This window comes from Salmo trutta, chromosome 1 (assembly GCF_901001165.1).
Source record: "Salmo trutta chromosome 1, fSalTru1.1, whole genome shotgun sequence".
Taxonomy (NCBI): Eukaryota; Metazoa; Chordata; class Actinopteri; order Salmoniformes; family Salmonidae; genus Salmo; species Salmo trutta.
This window is the reverse complement of record NC_042957.1, coordinates 3,709,327-3,726,831: the sequence shown is the minus strand read 5'-3', so window position 1 is coordinate 3,726,831 and position 17,505 is coordinate 3,709,327. Positions and strand designations below refer to the sequence as shown.

Sequence of the window (17,505 nt, the reverse complement as noted above, 5' to 3'; positions counted from 1 at the left end):
GCACGTGACAAATAAACTTTGATTTGATTTGAAAATCTATGGCAAGACTTGAAAATGGCTGTCTAGCTATGATCAACAACCAACTTGACAGAGCCTGAATACATTTTTAAAAAGAATAGTGTGCAAATATTGTACAACCCAGGTGTGCAAAGCTCTTAGAAACTAACCCAGAAAGACTCCCAGCTGTAATCGCAAAGGTGATTCTAACATGTTGTTGTGTCTGTGACTATCATTAAATGTGAAGATTGATTTTATCAAATCAATTCTCTGTGTTGTTATTATTACGTGATTAAACTAATCATGTAAACTTTAATTAACTAGGAAGTCGGGGGGCACCACGGGAAAATGTTTATAGAGTCTCTATTTCCCCAATCGACTCTTCAGATATTTTCATATCTTATCAAGTACAGTCTTGTATTAATGTGTTGTTATTACCTCATCAGTTCTCATTACTGAACGTTGCAAACCCTTGGATATCTGATACGAACCCTAGCCTTAATCATGAATCAGCGATATACAAATTGGCTTAATTATTTATTTACTAACTAACTAATCAAATCACAGAAATACATAAACAAATAATATAGTTATTGGTTTCTAACACAATGCATTGAGAAAAAGCGGGAAAGACTAAATGGAAAGACAAAATGGATTCATTACACACAGTTGATAATTATATTAATTGAAATGCTAATCCTTTGCACATGAACAGCCGCTCATTCGAAAATAATTGCAATGTATATATTTATGCCCATATGTCGTTGTGGTCTTCTCTGTTGGAATCAGCGGTCCATCTGCTGGAGAGTCAGTCTCTGGTTAACTTCCCCAGAAGTCACAATGTCTTTCGTAGTTGTCGCTTTCTCAGCGGCTCTGGACAGTGTCTGTTGTAATGGATACGTCAGGCGTACAGATGGTCGTTGTATAGAATAGTGTCTGTCCCTGTGTCAGTGTCTGTTGTAATGGATACGTCAGGCGTACAGATGGTTGTTGCATAGGATAGATGCTTCTGCGGGTTGTCGGTATTCTCGTACTAGATTTACGTAATTTCCAGCTGCAGACTAGTAATTCTACTTTTAGGATTTGCTCTTATTCTGTAGTGATCGATAGTCTCAGAGTTTAACCATTTCCAGCCGTGTAGCCAAAACTACACGATGTCTGGTGTCCTGGGCCTATAGAGTTGTAGTTCTTAACCATTTCAACATGTAGCGACAGCTCCATGTTTTCTAGTCTTAACCAATCGAGACGTCCGGCTTACTGTGGGTCTCTTTGGCATGAAATGTACAATTTCGTCATGGGTGGTTTTATACTCTGGAGTAGAAAAGGGCAGTTCCATGATGCTGATGTACTGTCTGGCCACTGACAAGTTAAACTTTACATGAAAATCTATACTCTCATTTAGAAGGCTAACATCACATTACTTCTTTTCACAAATAGTTTCATATTTAATCATTCATTTTAACCAACATCTAGATGTAAATCCGATCATTGAAAAGTTACACAAACAGAGATACAGTAATGTGGGTCTCCTGTTCTTCATGAGATCACCAAATGAAACAACTTTGTCATGACCGTCCCATAAGTGTCCACGGACCACTCCCACATTCTCAAAAATAAAAATATTGTTTAATTATTCAAACTTTTGATGTCCAAGTGTCTCTCTGTGTTCCACAGTTTACATTCCATTCTTGAACACTACAGAGCATAGAGGCAGCGTATTTTATGACCGTCATAAAACAGCAGACTTCCCACTCTCCCCTTCTACGAGAGAGAGCGCGCTGTAGAGTGTACCCAGTGTAACCTGATCCTTCAGATCGTCACAGGAGAGTTATGACAATCAAGATATATTCTTTTATTTATTTTTATTTATTTTTACATTTTTCTTCTTCATTACATTGTATTTTGTGTAGATTTGTTGACAAAAAAATTACGAATCCATTTTTATCCAACTTTGTAACACAAAAAAAGTAAAATGTCAAGGGGAAGGAATACTCTTTGAAAGCACTGCATATGTCAATGTATTAGACTTCGGCATGGGTTCCTCTGATTTCTATCATGGTATGGGTTCCTCTCTGATTTCTATCATGGGTTCCCCTCTGATTTCTATCATGGGTTCCTCTGATTTCTATCATGGGTTCCCCTCTGATTTCTATCATGGTATGGGTTCCTCTGATTTCTCTCATGGTATGGGTTCCTCTGATTTCTCTCATGGTATGGGTTCCTCTGATTTCTCTCATGGTATGGGTTCCTCTGATTTCTCTCATGGTATGGGTTCCTCTGATTTCTCTCATGGGTTCCTCTGATTTCTCTCATGGGTTCCCCTCTGATTTCTATCATGGTATGGGTTCCTCTCTGATTTCTCTCATGGTATGGGTTCCTCTGATTTCTCTCATGGGTTCCCCTCTGATTTCTATCATGGTATGGGTTCCTCTGATTTCTCTCATGGGTTCCCCTCTGATTTCTCTCATGGTATGGGTTCCTCTGATTTCTCTCATGGTATGGGTTCCTCTGATTTCTCTCATGGGTTCCCCTCTGATTTCTATCATGGTATGGGTTCCTCTGATTTCTCTCATGGGTTCCCCTCTGATTTCTCTCATGGGTTCCCCTCTGATTTCTATCATGGTATGGGTTCCTCTCTGATTTCTCTCATGGTATGGGTTCCTCTCTGATTTCTATCATGGTATGGGTTCCCCTCTGATTTCTATCATGGTATGGGTTCCTCTCTGATTTCTCTCATGGTATGGGTCCCTCTCTGATTTCTCTCATGGTATGGGTCCCTCTCTGATTTCTCTCATGGTATGGGTTCCTCTGATTTCTCTCATGGTATGGCTTCCTCTCTGATTTCTCTCATGGTATGGGTTCCTCTCTGATTTCTCTCATGGTATGGGTTCCTCTCTGATTTCTCTCATGGTATGGGTTCCTCTGATTTCTCTCATGGTATGGGTTCCTCTGATTTCTCTCATGGTATGGGTTCCTCTGATTTCTCTCATGGTATGGGTTCCTCTCTGATTTCTCTCATGGGTTCCTCTCTGATTTCTCTCATGGTATGGGTCCCTCTCTGATTTCTCTCATGGTATGGGTCCCTCTCTGATTTCTCTCATGGTATGGGTTCCTCTGATTTCTCTCATGGTATGGGTTCCTCTGATTTCTCTCATGGTATGGGTCCCTCTCTGATTTCTATCATGGTATGGGTTTATCCACTGGAGAATTAGAGCACATTGTTTCTAAGCTCATGAGCTACATGTAGATGTAGAGATACATTCAGCTCGATGATAGTTGTTAGTACAGAAAACTACTGATATTTTTTTGTGAGTTTTATCAAGTGAAAGGTGAAAACACATACAGTACTTTGGGGACTAAGCAGCTCTGGACACTAGTGCTACTTTTCTAACCTTTCTGTCTGTCCATCTGGCAGGACCAGAACATCACAGCCGAAGAGGGCGGGATCGAACAAGGCGACTTCGAGGCAGCATCGTCAGGGGTGACGGGTGACGACCCTGGCGCTGCGGTGGAGGCGGAATGCTGCGGGGGCGGAGCCAACAGCTCTTCCACAGGTGTCCTATCCCTCTCCTCTTCTAGCCAGGACCAGCTATTGGACGATCACCACTTGGAGGAGTGTCCTTTATGCCTCCTCAGCCAACCACGATGCCGGTTCCCTCGCCTCTCTTCCTGTTCCCACCGGGCCTGCTATGATTGCCTGAGACAGTACCTGAAGATCGAAATCTCAGAGAGCAGGGTGGGCATCGCCTGTCCGCAGTGCCCCGAGGCGTTTGCGCCGCAAGATGTGCGCGCCATCTTGGATGACCTGGCGCTGCTGGAGAGATTCGAAGAGTACCAGCTGAGACGGTTTCTGGCAGCCGACCCGGACACACGCTGGTGTCCTGCACCTGACTGCAGGTAGAGACACTGAGTCATTCAGTTCATTCTACTGATTCAGTTTTGTTTTTAGAGTCAGAAGCATCATATTCAGGGAGTCAATAGTTACCAGCTCAGGAGGGGCCCTGCGCCTGACTGACTGCCTGGCTGACTGCCTGCCTGCCTGACTGCCTGGCTGGCTGGCTGACTGCCTGGCTGACTGCCTGGCTGAATGCCTGGCTGGCTGGCTGACTGCCTGGCTGACTGCCTGACTGACTGCCTGGCTGACTGCCTGGCTGCAGATAGAGACATTGTAACAAGTACACCATCTGATAATTACGTTCATAGATTCAGGATAAAATCTTTGAGTCAGTCAGAACTATCCAGGGAGAGAGTGAACTGCAGTCGAAGTGACTTTCATATTATGACGAGCAAGATGCAAGTCCCACACAGTATCTCACACAGTCCCACACAGTATCTGCTCATGTGCTTTTGAGTTCCCTTCACGCAGTTACAACGTGGTAGATACGGGACACAAAAACAGCAGAGAAGCTGAGCCTTGCACTTCAATGCTCTTAGTTGTTTGCAGGAAATTGGAAACTACATTTTGTTTAGGTTCCCCCTGAAGGCTAGGACCGGCTCTGACTGCATGTGTGGGTGTGGATGTGGGTACGCACTGTGGCCCCTCATGATGAATTCCCATTTTTATTTGTGCCCCCCCCCCCACGCCCGCATCAGATGGCCATTCTATATCAGATGATGTTGATTTTACAGACAAGACACAATGGGCCTCCAGTATTTATTGATGAGTTATTACTGGGACCAGGAAGTGAGGAGAAAGTCTTTCAAGTATCCAGCGATTGCATAAGCCTTGAATTCCTAGCTGTGACTCATATTCCTGATATACACACATTCCAGAAGGTCTTAGACTTCTTAGAAGCTTAATACTAGAGCCTATTCAGTTCTTCAATGTGTGTGTGTTATTTTGTGTGTGAGACTGAGTGTGTGTGTGTGAGACTGAGTGTGTGTGTGTGAGACTGAGTGTGTGTGTGTGAGACTGAGTGTGTGTGTGTGTGTGAGACTGTGTGTGTGTGTGTGTGTGACTGTGTGTGTGTGTGTGTGTGTGAGACTGAGTGTGTGTGTGTGTGTGTGTGTGTGTGAGACTAAGTGTGTGTGTGTGTGAGACTGTGTGTGTGTGTGTGTGTGTGTGTGTGTGTGTGTGTGTGTGTGTGTGTGTGTGTGTGTGTGTGTGTGTGACTGAGTGTGTGTGGGGGTGTGTGACTGAGTGTGTGTGTGTGAGACTGTGTGTGTGTGTGTGTGTGTGTGTGTGTGTGTGTGTGTGTGTGACTGAGTGTGTGTGGGGGTGTGTGACTGAGTGTGTGTGTGTGTGACTGAGTGTGTGTGTGTGTGTGTGTGTGTGTGTGTGTGTGTGTGTGTGTGTGTGTGTGTGTGACTGAGTGTGGGGGTGTGTAACTGAGTGTGTGTGTGTGTGTAACTGAGTGTGTGTGTGTGTGTGTGTGTAACTGAGTGTGTAACTGAGTGTGTGTGTGTGTGTGTGTGTGTGTGTGTGTGTGTGTGTGTAACTGTGTGTGTAACTGTGTGTGTGTGTGTGTGTGTGTGTGTGTGTGTAACTGAGTGTGTGTGTGTGTAACTGAGTGTGTGTGTGTGTAACTGAGTTCGTGTGTGTGTGTGTAACTGAGTGTGTGTGTGTGTGTGTGTGTGTGTGTGTGTGTGTGTGTGTGTGTGTGTGTGTGTGTGTGTGTGTGTGTGTGTCTGACAGGTCCTTCTGCGTTGTGTATTTGAGACTATGCATGACCATAGTGTAACGACCCTCTGGCTGTTTTGATGAAAACAGAACCTATATAATGACCGTTTCTCGTAAAAATGGACAAAGTTTTTTTTTTCATTGTCTATTTGGTATAAATTCAATTCTCTCTGTGTCTCCTCAGCAAGGCAGTGGTAACATACTGTCTTAAATGATCTGTTCTCCTCTCTGTCTCCCCAAGCTTTGCAGTGATAGCGTATGGCTGTGCTGAGTGTCCTAAGCTAAGCTGCGGGCATGAGGGTTGTGATACAGAGTTCTGCTACCACTGTCGGCAACTGTGGCACCCCGACCAGACGTGTGACCAGGCTCGACGCCAGCGAGCACGCCACACTTCCGGGGGAAATGATGCCTCCACACTATACGTCTTCAACGAGGAGCCTGGAGGAGGTTGGTTGAGACACGGGGACACAGATAGCCATACTGTATATTTATATGTACTAAGTCCTATGCATACAGTACATGGCCAAATGTATGTGGACACCTGCTCGTCAAACATCTCATTCCATTGGCATTAATATGGAGTTGGTCCCCCCTTTGCTGCTATAACAGCCTCCACTCTTCTGGGAAGGCTTTCCACTAGATGTTGGGACATTGCTGCGGGTATTTGCTTCCGTTCAGCCGCAAGAGCATTAGTGAGATCAGGCACTGATTTTGGGCGATTAAGCCTGGCTCGCAGTCCGCGTTCCAATTCTTCCCAAAGGTGTTCGATGGGGTTGAGGTCAGGGCTCTGTGCAGGCCAGTCAAGTTCTTCCACAGTGATCTCGACAAACCATTTCTGTATGAACCTCGCTTTGTGCACGGGGCCATTGTCATGCTGAAACAGGAAAGGGCCTTCCCCAAACTATTGCCACAAAGTTGGAAAGAGAGGGTCCAGTGTTAATCTGCTAAATTGTAATTACTTTGCTACTATGACCTATTTATTGCCTTACCTCCTCACGCCATTTGCACACACTGTATATAGACTTTCTTTTTTTTCTATTGTGTTATTGACTGTACGCTTGTTTATTCCATGTGTAACTCTGTGTTGTTGTTTCTGTCACACTGCTTTGCTTTATCTTGGCCAGGTTGCAGTTGTAAATGAGAACTTGTTCTCAACTAGCCTACCTGGTTAAATAAAGGTGAAGAAAAAAACTAACAAAAGAACAGAATCGTCTACAATGTAATTGTATGCTGTAGCGTTAGGATTTCCCTTCAGTGGAACTAAGGGGCCTAGCCTCCTCCACCAAACTTTACAAAAATATATATATTTTTTTATTTCACCTTTATTTAACCAGGTAGGCCAGTTGAGAACAAGTTCTCATTTACAACTGCGACCTGGCCAAGATAAAGCAAAACAGTGCGACAAAAACAACAACACAGAGTTACACATAAACAAACATACAGTCAATAACACAAAAGAAAAATAGAAAAATCAGTGTGTGCAAATGTAGTAGAGTAGGGAGGTAGGCAATAAATAGGCCCTAGAGGCAAAAATAATTACAATTTAGCATTAATACTGGAGTGATTAGATGTGCAGATGATGATGTGCAAGTAGAGATACTGGGGTGCAAAAGAGCAAGAGGGTAAGTAATAATATGGGGATGAGGTAGTTGGGTGTGCTATTTACAGATGGGCTGTGTTGTTAAGGGTGTGTACTGGAGGCGATGTCAGGTGCAGGAGAGCAGAGTGTAGTGAGCAGGCACACTTTTTATTCCGGTCCAACGAGAGCGCAAAAGTACATACATGTGCCCAAACACGGAACAATAGACAAAAGTATGGCACGTAACAATGCCCACATAACATAAATACAATTTCACACAAAGACATGGAGGGGAACAGAGGACTAAATACATGCAGTGTGATTAGGGAATGAAAACCAGGTGTGCAGGGAACAAGACAAAACAAATGGAAATATGAAAAATGGAGCGGTGATGGCTAGAAAGCCGGTGACGTCGATCGCCAAACGCCGCCCGAACAAGGAGAGGAGCCGACTTCGGCGGAAGTCGTGATATGTGTACAGGTATAGTGATCGGTAAGCTGCTCTGACAACTGATGCTTGAAGTTATAGAGGGAGATATGAGTCTCCAGCATCAGAGATCTTTGCAATTCGTTCCAGTCATTGGCAGCGGAGAACAGGAAGGAAAGGCGGCCAAAGGAAGTGTTGGCTTTGGGGATGACCAGTGCAATATACCTGCTGGAGCGCGTGCTACGGGTGGGTGTTGCTATGGTGACCAGTGAGCTGAGATAAGGCGGGGCTTTACTTATAGATGACCTGGAGCCAGTTGGTTTGGCGACGGATATGTAGCAAGGGCCAGCCAACGAGAGCATACAGATCGCAGTGGTGGGTAGTATATGGGGCTTTGGTGATAAAACGGATGGCACTGTGATAGACTACATCCAGTTTGCTGAGTAGAGGGTTGGGGCTATTTTGTAAATGACATCGCCGAAGTCAAGGATCGGTAGGATGGTCAGTTTTACGAGGGTATGTTTGGCAGCGTGAGTGAAGGATGCTTTGTTGCGAAATAGGAAGCCGATTCTAGATTTCATTTTGGATTGGAGATGCTTAATGTGAGTCTGGAAAGAGAGTTTACAGTCTAACCAGACACCTAGGTATTTGTAGTTGTCCACATATTCTAGGTCAGAACCCTCCAGAGTAGTGCTAGTCGGGCGGGAGGGTGCGGGCAGCAATCGGTTGAAGAGCATGCACTTGTTTTACTAGCATTTAAAAGCAGTTGGAGGCTACGGAAGGAGAGTTGTATGGCGTTGAAGCTCGTTTGGAGGTTTGTTAGCACAGTGTCAAAAGAAGGGCCAGATGTATACAGAATGGTGTCGTCATTGATGTATACAGAGAAAAGAGTTGGCCCAAGAATTGAACACTGTGGCACTCCCATAGAGACTGCCAGAGGTCTGGACACTGAACACTGAACTCTATCTGAGAAGTAGTTGGTGAACCAGGCGAGGCAGTCATTCGAGAAGCCAAGGCTATTGAGTCTGCTGATAAGAATGCGGTGATTGACAGAGTCGCAAGCCTTGGCCAGGTCGATGAAGACGGCTGCACAGTACTGTCTTTTATCGATGGCGGTTATGATATCGTTTAGGACCTTGAGCGTGGCTGAGATGCACCCACGACCAGCTCGGAAACCAGATTTCATAGTGGAAGAGATACGGTGGGATTCTAAATGGATGATGATCTGTTTATTAACTTGGCTTTCGAAGACTTTAGAAAGGCAGGGCAGGATGGATATAGGTCTATAATAGTTTGGGTCTAGAGTGTCTCCCCCTTTGAAGAGGGGGATGACCGCGGCAGCTTCCCAATCTTTGGGGATCTCAGACGATATGAAAGAGAGGTTGAATAGGCTCGTAATAGGGGTTGCAACAATTTCGGCTATTATTTTAGAAAGAGAGGGTCCAGATTGTCTAGCCCAGCATTGGGGCATGTAGCGTTCTCCTGGCATCCGCCAAACCCAGATTCGTCCGTTGGACTGCCAAATGGGGAAGAGTGATTCAAAACTCCAGAGAATGCGTTTCCACTGCTCCAGAGTCCAATGGCATCGAGCATTACATCACTCCTGCCGACGCTTGGCATTGCTCATGGTGATCTTAGGCTTGTTTGCGGCTGCTCGGCCATGGAAACCCATTTCATGAAGCTCCTGACGAACAGTTCTTGTGCTGACGTTGCTTCCAGAGGCAGTTTGGAATGCGATAGTGAGTGTTGCAACCCTGGACAGATGATTTTTGCACGCTACTCGCTTCAGTATGGCAGTCCCGTTCAATGAGCATGTGTGGCTTACCACTTTGCGGCTGAGCCGTTGTTGCTCCTAGACGTTTCACTTCACAATAAGAGCACTTACAGTTGACCCGGGCAGCTCTAGCAGGGCAGCAATTTGATGAACTGACTTGTTGGAAAGGTGGCATCTTATGGCAGTGCCACATTGAAAGTCACTGAGCTCTTCCGTTAGGCCATTCTACTGCCAATGTTTGGCCATTGGAGATTGCATGGCTGTGTTTTATACACCTTTCAGCAATGGGTTTGGCTGAAATATCCGAATCCAATAATATGAAGGGTGTCCACATACCTTTGTATATACAGTGTAGTACATACAGCTCACATACTACTCATGATACAGTACATTGTACAGAGAAGGTAGTCTGGCAGGGATACACCCATAATGTTCCGACTGTTCAGACTGTTCCTACTGTTCAGACTGTTCAGGCACTTCCTACTGTTTCTGCTGTTCCTACTGTTCCTGCTGTTCAGGCTGTTCAGGCACTTCCTGCTGTTCAGACTGTTCAGGCACTTCCTGCTGTTCCTACTGTTCCTGCTGTTCAGGCTGTTCAGGCTATTCCTACTGTTCAGACACTTACTACTGTTCAGACTCTTCCTGCTGTTCCTACTGTTCCTGCTATTCAGACTGTTCCTACTCTTCCTATTTTTAATACACTTCTTACTTTTCCCACTGTTCCTGCTGTTCCTACTGTTCAGACTGTTCCTACCGTTCAGACTGTTCCTACTGTTCAGACTGTTCCTTCTGTTCAGACTGTTCCTACTGTTCAGACTGTTCCTACCGTTCAGACTGTTCCTACCGTTCAGACTGTTCCTACCGTTCAGACTGTTCCTACTGTTCAGACTGTTCAGACTGTTCCTTCTGTTCAGACTGTTCAGACTGTTCCTACTGTTCAGACTGTTCCTACTGTTCAGACTGTTCCTTCTGTTCCCACTGTTCCTACTGTTCAGACTGTTCAGACTGTTCCTACTGTTCAGACTGTTCCTACTGTTCAGACTGTTCAGACTGTTCCTTCTGTTCAGACTGTTCAGACTGTTCCTTCTGTTCAGACTGTTCAGACTGTTCCTTCTGTTCAGACTGTTCCTACTGTTCCTACTGTTCAGACTGTTCAGACTGTTCCTTCTGTTCAGACTGTTCCTTCTGTTCAGACTGTTCCTACTGTTCAGACTGTTCCTACTGTTCCTACCGTTCAGACTGTTCCTTCTGTTCAGACTGTTCCTACTGTTCAGACTGTTCAGACTGTTCCTTCTGTTCAGACTGTTCCTACTGTTCAGACTGTTCCTTCTGTTCCTACTGTTCAGACTGTTCCTACTGTTCAGACTGTTCAGACTGTTCCTTCTGTTCAGACTGTTCCTACTGTTCAGACTGTTCCTACTGTTCAGACTGTTCCTTCTGTTCAGACTGTTCCTACTGTTCAGACTGTTCCTACTGTTCAGACTGTTCAGACTGTTCCTACTGTTTCTGCTGTTCAGACTGTTCCTTCTGTTCCTACTGTTCAGACTGTTCCTACTGTTCAGACTGTTCCTACTGTTCAGACTGTTCAGACTGTTCAGACTGTTCAGACTGTTCCTTCTGTTCAGACTGTTCCTTCTGTTCAGACTGTTCCTACTGTTCAGACTGTTCCTACTGTTCAGACTGTTCAGACTGCTCAAACTGTTCCTACTGTTCAGACTGTTCCTTCTGTTCCTACTGTTCAGACTGTTCCTACTGTTCAGACTGTTCCTACTGTTCAGACTGTTCAGACTGTTCAGACTGTTCCTACTGTTCAGACTGTTCCTACTGTTCAGACTGTTCAGACTGTTCCTACTGTTCCTACTGTTCAGACTGTTCCTACTGTTCCTACTGTTCAGACTGTTCCTACTGTTCAGACGGTTCCTACTGTTCAGACGGTTCCTTCTGTTCAGACTGTTCCTTCTGTTCCTTCTGTTCCTACTGTTCAGACTGATAATACCCTTCAGACTGTTCCTGCTGTTCAGACTGCTCAAACTGTTCTGACTGTTCAGACTGTTCCTGCTGTTCAGACTGTTCCTGCTATTCCAACTGTTCCTACTGTTCAGACTGTTCAGATTTTTCAGACTGTTCCCACTGTTCATATTGTTAATACAGTATAGGCTGTTCAGACTGTTTCTACTGTTCAGACTGTTCAGACATACAGTATGTAGTCAGTCATAGTACCTTACAAACACATGGTAGTCAGACATCCTGTATGTAGCTAGTCATAGTACATACATAGTCTTCTTCTTCTTTACATACTGCCGTAGTAGTCAAGTCCTTCCATGTCTCTCTGTCTCACACCTGTGTGTCTCCTTCCAGAGTCAGAGGAGATCAAGGCGTGTCCTCGTTGTGGGGCCTACATCATGAAGACCAACGATGGCAGCTGTAACCGGATGAACTGTACCGTGTGCGCCTGTCAGTTCTGCTGGCTGTGTATGCAGGAGATCACCGACGTGCACTACCTCAGGTAGCTATAGCCACTGTTACTAACGGTGACCACTACCTCATGTAGCTATAGACACTGTTACTAACGGTTACCAGTACCTCATGTAGCTAGTCACTGTTACTAACGGTTACCACTACCTCAGGTAGCTATAGACACTGTTACTAACGGTTACCACTACCTCATGTAGCTATAGCCACTGTTACTAACGGTTACCACTACCTCATGTAGCTATAGCCACTGTTACTAACGGTTACCACTACCTCATGCAGCTAGTCACTGTTACTAACGGTTACCACTAGGGCTGTGGCAGTCATTTAATTTTGTCCGCCGGTTATTGTCATGCAAAAGACTGATGGTCTCAATGGTGTATTCCGCTAATGGAACATTTGTGCTTATAGCCTACTACCACGTGCGCATTGCCACCTCTTACAATGTGAAGAAATAGCCTAACAGTTTATCAACATTTTAAGCTAAACGTTCTGATTTGTTGCGTCAGCCACGTTGCATTATTTTTTTTAATTTTTTTATGCTAGTGGTAGTATTAATTTGGGATCTATCGCATCCCACAACTGTCCCAGACTATGTTTGTAATATTTATTTCTCCCACAGAATGGAATAGGTCGACTTCTGTACTATGGGGGATAGTAGATTCACATAGGCTAGGGCTTTTGCTTTTCGTTAGGCCTACTCATCTTGTTGGCTGACGAAAGTAAATGTGGACAGTTCTTCCAATATCTTCAATATGCACATCGGAATTGGATAAGAACGCGCGGAGTGGCGTCCCTGATGTGTCTGTCTTCACTTGTAGCCTGTGAGAAAGACCCGATCACGTGACGGAGAGACGCTTCACATTGCGCAGCACACTCAGGGAGAAGGGCACAGCACCCCGGGATGCAAAAGGGCATGGAATTTTTTAGGGTACGTAACGGCCATAATGGGGATGCCGCCGTGAAATTCGAGGCATTATTAAGTGCATGTCAAATTGTGAATGAGAGACTGATGAAGTGTGTACAGCCTGTGCAAAAAAACAAAGCAGAGCTCATGCCTCACTTTTTTTAAATCATCATTAGAGTCGCATCCTGCAGCCTTACAATGTATTAAAAATGAAAACATATTTACCAACGTTTGTAGAACAACTAAAGTTACATTCATAACTCTAAATTAAGCATATAGGAGTACCTACAGTTGAAGTCGGAAGTTTGCATACACCTTAGCCAAATACATTTAAACTCAGTTTTTCACAATTCACAACATTTAATCCTAGTAAAAATTCACTGTCTTAGGTCAGTTAGGATCACCACTTTATTTTAAAAATGTGAAATGTCAGAATAATAGTAGATTTATTTCAGCTTTTATTTCTTTCATCACATTCCCAGTAGGTCAGAAGTTTACATACACTCAATTAGTATTTGGTAGCATTGCCTTTAAATTGTTTAACTTGGGTCAAACGGTTTGGGTAGCCTTCCACAAACTTCCCACAATAGTAGGTAGAATTTTGGCCCATTTCTCCTGACAGAGCTGGTGTAACTGAGTAGGCCTCCTTGCTCGCACACGCTTTTTCAGTTCTGCCCACAAATGTTTTATGGGATTGAGGTCAGGGCTTTCTGATGGCCACTCGAATACCTTGACCTTGTTGTCATTTTGCCACAATTTTGGAAGTATGCCTGGGGTCATTGTCCATTTGGAAGACCCATTTGTGACCAAGCTTTAACTTCCTGACTAATGTCTTGAGATGTTGCTTCAATATATCCACATAATTTTCTTTCCTCATGATGCCATCTATTTTGTGAAGGGCACCAGTCCCTCCTGCAGCAAAGCACCCCCACAACATGATGCTGCCACCCCTGTGCTTCACGGTTGAGATGGTGTTCTTCAGCTTGCAAGCCCCCTCCCTTTTTCCTCCAAACATAACGATGGTCATTATGGCCAAATAGTAATATTTTTGTTTCATCAGACCAGAGGACATTTCTCCAAAAAGTACGATCTTTGTCCCCATGTGCAGTTGCAAACCGTAGTCTGGCTTTTTTTATGGCGTTTTTGGAGTAGTGGCTTCTTCCTTGCTGAGCGGCCTTTCAGGTTATGTCAATACAGGACTCGTTTTACTGTGGATATAGATACTTTTGTACCTGTTTCCACCAGCATCTTCACAAGGTCCTTTGCTGTTGTTCTGGGATTGATTTGCACTTTTCGCCCCAAAGTACGTTCATCTTTAGGAGACAGAACGTCTCTCCTTCCTAAGCGGTATGACGGCTGCGTGGTCCCATGGTGTTTATACTTGCGTACTATTGTTTGTACAGATGAATGTGGTACCTTCAGGCGTTTGGAAATTGCTCCCAAGGATGAACCAGACTTGTGGATGTCTACAATTCTTTTTCTGAGGTCTTGGCTGATTTCTTTTGATTTTCCCATGTCAAGCAAAGAGGCACTGAGTTTGAAGGTAGGCCTTGAAATACATCCACAGGTACACCTCCAATTGACTCAAATTATTTCAATTAGCCTATCAGAAGCTTCTAAAGCTAAGACATAATTTGTGGAATTGTCCAAGCTGTTTAAAGGCACAGTCAACTTAGTGTATGTAAACTTCTGACCCACTGGAATTGTGATACAGTGAATTATAAGTTAAATAATCTGTCTGCAAACAATTGTTGGAAAAACTACTTGTGTCATGCACAAAATAGATGTCCTAACCGACTTGCCAGAACTATAGTTTCTTAACAAGAAATTTGTGGAGTGGTTGAAAAACAAGTTTTAATGACTCCAACCTAAGTGTATTTAAGCTTCTGACTTCAACTGTATTTCTTTATTAATCGCTCAACACAGAATAGCCGCATGTGAGCCCTCCCTCAAATCGTTTGGAGAAAATATTTAGATTTTATTCAGCTTTGTTAAAACATTTTATTCATACTATAAAATAATATGAAATAATGCCACGGAATTGTAAGCAAATCCTGTCCGTTAAATGAACTAATGTAGCCCACAGCCATATGGCATAGCCACATCAGGACCTAACATAAGGACAACTCAGAGGATGCTATTCTGTTCTTCTGAAATACACTACATTTTCTTCATATCATGCTTCTTTAGACCTGTCTAAAATAAATAACGGATTTATTGTGACTTATTAGACTTTTAAAAATAGCTTGTAGACTGTGTGGAAGCCAGGAGTTACTAAATGTGTTTATGTTAAGTAAAGGTCAATTATGATGAGACGGACAGTTATTTGCTTGACAATCACCGGCTGACGAAATTTCGTGACCTCCACAGCCCTAGTCATGACTCATGACTGCTGGTGTGGCGGTAATACGGTCACCGCAAAAGCCCTAGTTACCACTACCTCAGGTAGCTATAGACACTGTTACTAACGGTTACCACTACCTCAGGTAGCTATAGACAATGTTACTAACGGTTACCACTACCTCAGGTAGCTATAGACACTGTTACTAACGGTTACCACTACCTCAGGTAGCTATAGACACTGTTAGTAATGGTTACCACTACCTCAGGTAGCTATAGACAATGTTACTAACGGTTACCACTACCTCAGGTAGCTATAGACAATGTTACTAACGGTTACCACTACCTCAGGCAGCTATAGACAGTGTTACTAACGCTTACCACTACCTCAGGTAGCTATAGACACTGTTACTAACGGTTACCACTACCTCAGGTAGCTATAGACAATGTTACTAACGGTTACCACTACCTCAGGTAGCTATAGACAGTGTTACTAACGGTTACCACTACCTCAGGTAGCTATAGACACTGTTACTAACGGTTACCACTACCTCAGGTAGCTATAGACAATGTTACTAACGGTTACCACTACCTCAGGTAGCTATAGACAGTGTTACTAACAGTTACCACTACCTCAGGTAGCTATAGACACTGTTACTAACAGTTACCACTACCTCAGGTAGCTATAGACACTGTTACTAACAGTTACCACTACCTCAGGTAGCTATAGACACTGTTACTAACAGTTACCACTACCTCAGGTAGCTATAGACACTGTTACTAACAGTTACCACTACCTCAGGTAGCTATAGACAATGTTACTAACGGTTACCACTACCTCAGGTAGCTATAGACAGTGTTACTAACGGTTACCACTACCTCAGGTAGCTATAGACACTGTTACTAACGGTTACCACTACCTCAGGTAGCTATAGACAATGTTACTAACGGTTACCACTACCTCAGGTAGCTATAGACAGTGTTACTAACAGTTACCACTACCTCAGGTAGCTATAGACACTGTTACTAACAGTTACCACTACCTCAGGTAGCTATAGACACTGTTACTAACAGTTACCACTACCTCAGGTAGCTATAGACACTGTTACTAACAGTTACCACTACCTCAGGTAGCTATAGACAGTGTTACTAACAGTTACCACTACCTCAAGTAGCTATAGACACTGTTACTAACGGTTACCACTACCTCAGGTAGCTATAGACACTGTTAGTAATGGTTACCACTACCTCAGGTAGCTATAGACACTGTTACTAACGGTTACCACTACCTCAGGTAGCTATAGACACTGTTACTAACGGTTACCAGCTGTTGTATATAGATTCCCTTTGACTATGGACCCTATTCTATCACATGGGACACAGGCAGATACACAGGACAGACAGCGGACACAGATACATAAAGAGAAATGTAACCAAAGAGACAGACCAACAGTCTCTACTTGAAGGTACTGTCATGTCAATTTAGGTCAGACTGACAAAGCTTATAGGATTTTAAAGACGCATAGATTCCAGCCATCAGATAAAATGTGGCATTATATACTACCCATGTCTTTCTCACATGAGTTCTAAGTTACGGTAGTAGAGGTTAGTGGTCCAGAGAGGAGCAAGCCACACATCCCTATAGCTAGTATCTGTGTGCATTACAAATGGAACCCTATTTCCTATATAGTGCACTACTTCCCTATTGGCTCTGGTCAAAAGTAGTGCACTATATAGGGAATAGGGTAACATTTGGATGGACACATATACTAGCTATAGGGATGTGTGGTTTGCTCCTATGTCTCTGTTTCTAACTGTTTTAACGACATGGGAGTGGAGTGGTTGCAGCCATTGATTTTTCCAGTCTTGGACGAGTGCCAGTGCAGACTTTTCATCCATTAATCACCCAAATCTGCTTACAGCGTGTATCCCAAATGCCCCCCTATTCCCTACACAGTTAATGGCCCCCTATTCCCTACACAGACAAATGGCCCCCTATTCCCTACACAGTCAAATGGACCCTTATTCCCTACACAGTCAAATGCCCCCCTAGTGTCCCCCAGTGTCCGGTGGAAAGCAGACTGAACCAGGTTTTCCTCTAGGATTGTTCCTGTGTTTAGCTCCATTACGTTTCTTTTTTATCATGAAAACTCCCCAGTCCTTAATGATGACAAGCATACCCATAACATGATGCAGCCACCACTACGCATGAAAATATGGAGAGTGGTATTCAGTAATGTGTTGTGTTGGATTTGCCCCAAACATAAGGTTTTGTGTTCAGGACATAAAGTGAATTTCTTTGCCACATTTTTGGAAGTTTTACTTTAGTGCCTTATCGCAAACAGGAGGCATGTTTTGGAGTTTTTTTATTCTGTATAGCCTTCTTTTCA

The 17,505-nt window shown here is 43.9% G+C and overlaps 1 protein-coding gene across 2 annotated transcripts in view; it reads left to right on the top strand.

Moving 5' to 3' along the window:
- Window positions 1-17,505, top strand: part of LOC115149904 (E3 ubiquitin-protein ligase RNF19A) — a 55,174-nt gene that overhangs the window by 26,729 nt on the left and 10,940 nt on the right. For both annotated transcript variants that reach the window (XM_029692816.1, XM_029692737.1), the window contains exons 3-5: window positions 3,413-3,894; window positions 5,859-6,064; window positions 11,755-11,902. In XM_029692816.1, coding sequence (XP_029548676.1) covers window positions 3,413-3,894; window positions 5,859-6,064; window positions 11,755-11,902 — 836 coding nt within the window. The remainder of the gene's footprint in view (window positions 1-3,412; window positions 3,895-5,858; window positions 6,065-11,754; window positions 11,903-17,505) is intronic.